The sequence below is a fragment of the Lolium rigidum genome, chromosome 3 (assembly GCF_022539505.1).
Source record: "Lolium rigidum isolate FL_2022 chromosome 3, APGP_CSIRO_Lrig_0.1, whole genome shotgun sequence".
In the NCBI taxonomy this organism is placed as follows: domain Eukaryota; kingdom Viridiplantae; phylum Streptophyta; class Magnoliopsida; order Poales; family Poaceae; genus Lolium; species Lolium rigidum.
The window spans coordinates 354888210-354889520 of record NC_061510.1 but is presented as its reverse complement, the minus strand read 5'-3'; the positions used below and the strand labels follow the sequence as shown (position 1 = coordinate 354889520).

Sequence of the window (1311 nt, the reverse complement as noted above, 5' to 3'; positions counted from 1 at the left end):
CGGCTCTCCGCTCCCAGGGCCTAAACACCAGCGCCAGCTCCGGCAGGTTGCGATGCGGTCAACGCCTGCTCCTTCCTACCTGTTGCAGTGGAGGCGGAGTGCATGAGCAGCTCCTGCTCTGCATCAGCAAAAGCAGCCTCGTGAGACGCCCTTCGGCGCAGCCTAAAGTGGCCTTCAGGACGCGTACGACCTGGTAAGGGAAGGCGTCCGTGGCCAGCACGCCTATGGCCGCCGACGCCGCGCCTAGACGGACCATCACGGCGGAGTGCGCGCACTTGACAGAGGCTGGCTCACTTGTGATAAACGGGAACTGAGATGCCGATGCACTTGACGGACTCCACCATTGGCTGCGTCGGCGACGGCGTGCAGCAGGGTGGTGACGCCACCATGCGCGCACACGGCCCACACGCTGTCCGAGTTCTCCGTCATCTCACGCAGGCAGAGCGCGAGGTGGCTCGGAAGGAGCGCAAGGGGTGGTCCGTCACGGTGCACAAACTGTGGCACTGTCATCCCCCGAGATGGACTGCATGAGCCAGGTCCAACCCCAACCTAGGTGCATGGCTCATCCTCCGGCCCGCTTGCGACGGCGCGTGGGAGCCCCAGGGCCGCCTCGGGTGCTGGCGCGAGCGCGGCGGGCCTGGCTCATCCGAACATCTCGGCTACTGCTTCGACCTCTTCGTCCCCGACGTGGATCTCTCCGTCCCCATCGCGGACGCCACCATCGCCGCGTCCAAGGGCGGCAAGTTCGCGCTCGACCTGACTGGCACGCAGCCCCTGAGCGAGCCGGGGCGGCACCCTGGGCTGCAGCCCTCGCGGCAGCGGCGACTTCAGCCAGTGGCCACATGGCCACTACCGCAGGTTCGTGATGTCAGCAGCGGTACAAGGTGAAGGCCGATGCAGCAAGCCCGCGGTGGAGGTCGGAGTGGTGCACACCGGGTGCGCCGAGGACGCGGTGGCGTTCATGGCGCGGGTGGCGGCCGAGGACCACCTGAGCATGGACGCGTCGACACGCACACAGGGTCACAGGCACGCGGGCATATCTCCGGTGACCTCCGGCAGGGACATGTCGAGAGCCACGACATGCACGCAGTCCTCATCTTCGGACATGAGATCGCAGGGACAACGAGATCGCAGATGGTGCGGTGAAGAGCGGAGAGAGACAAGAGAGAGTGTGCCTACATGCAGCTACAGAGAGACGCGTCCTATCAACAGCTTTACAGAGAGACCCGGCGTGGAGTAGTAAGCTTTACAGGGACAATGAATATTTTCAGATAGCTCGGGTACCCATCCCTGCGTGTACAGATGCATTTC

General features: G+C 64.5%; 1 protein-coding gene across 1 annotated transcript; it reads left to right on the top strand.

Moving 5' to 3' along the window:
- Positions 1 to 315: 315 nt before the first annotated feature.
- On the top strand, positions 316 to 1240 carry LOC124697248. Its single transcript, XM_047229869.1, has 3 exons — positions 316 to 476; positions 537 to 761; positions 793 to 1240. The coding sequence occupies exons 1-3, from the start codon at positions 316 to 318 to the stop codon at positions 1238 to 1240; spliced, it is 834 nt and encodes a 277-aa protein (XP_047085825.1).
- The last annotated feature ends 71 nt before the right edge of the window (positions 1241 to 1311 follow it).

What these genes read in the sequence shown, in the direction of transcription:
- LOC124697248 (XM_047229869.1), top strand. Translation starts at nt 316, where the DNA reads ATGCCGATGCACTTGACGGACTCCACCATTGGCTGCGTCGGCGACGGC. An exon ending in CGGAAGGAGCGCAAGGGGTG is followed by an intron (nt 477 to 536) that starts GTCCGTCACGGT and finishes TGCATGAGCCAG; the next exon opens with GTCCAACCCCAACCTAGGTG. An exon ending in AAGTTCGCGCTCGACCTGAC is followed by an intron (nt 762 to 792) that starts TGGCACGCAGCC and finishes GAGCCGGGGCGG; the next exon opens with CACCCTGGGCTGCAGCCCTC.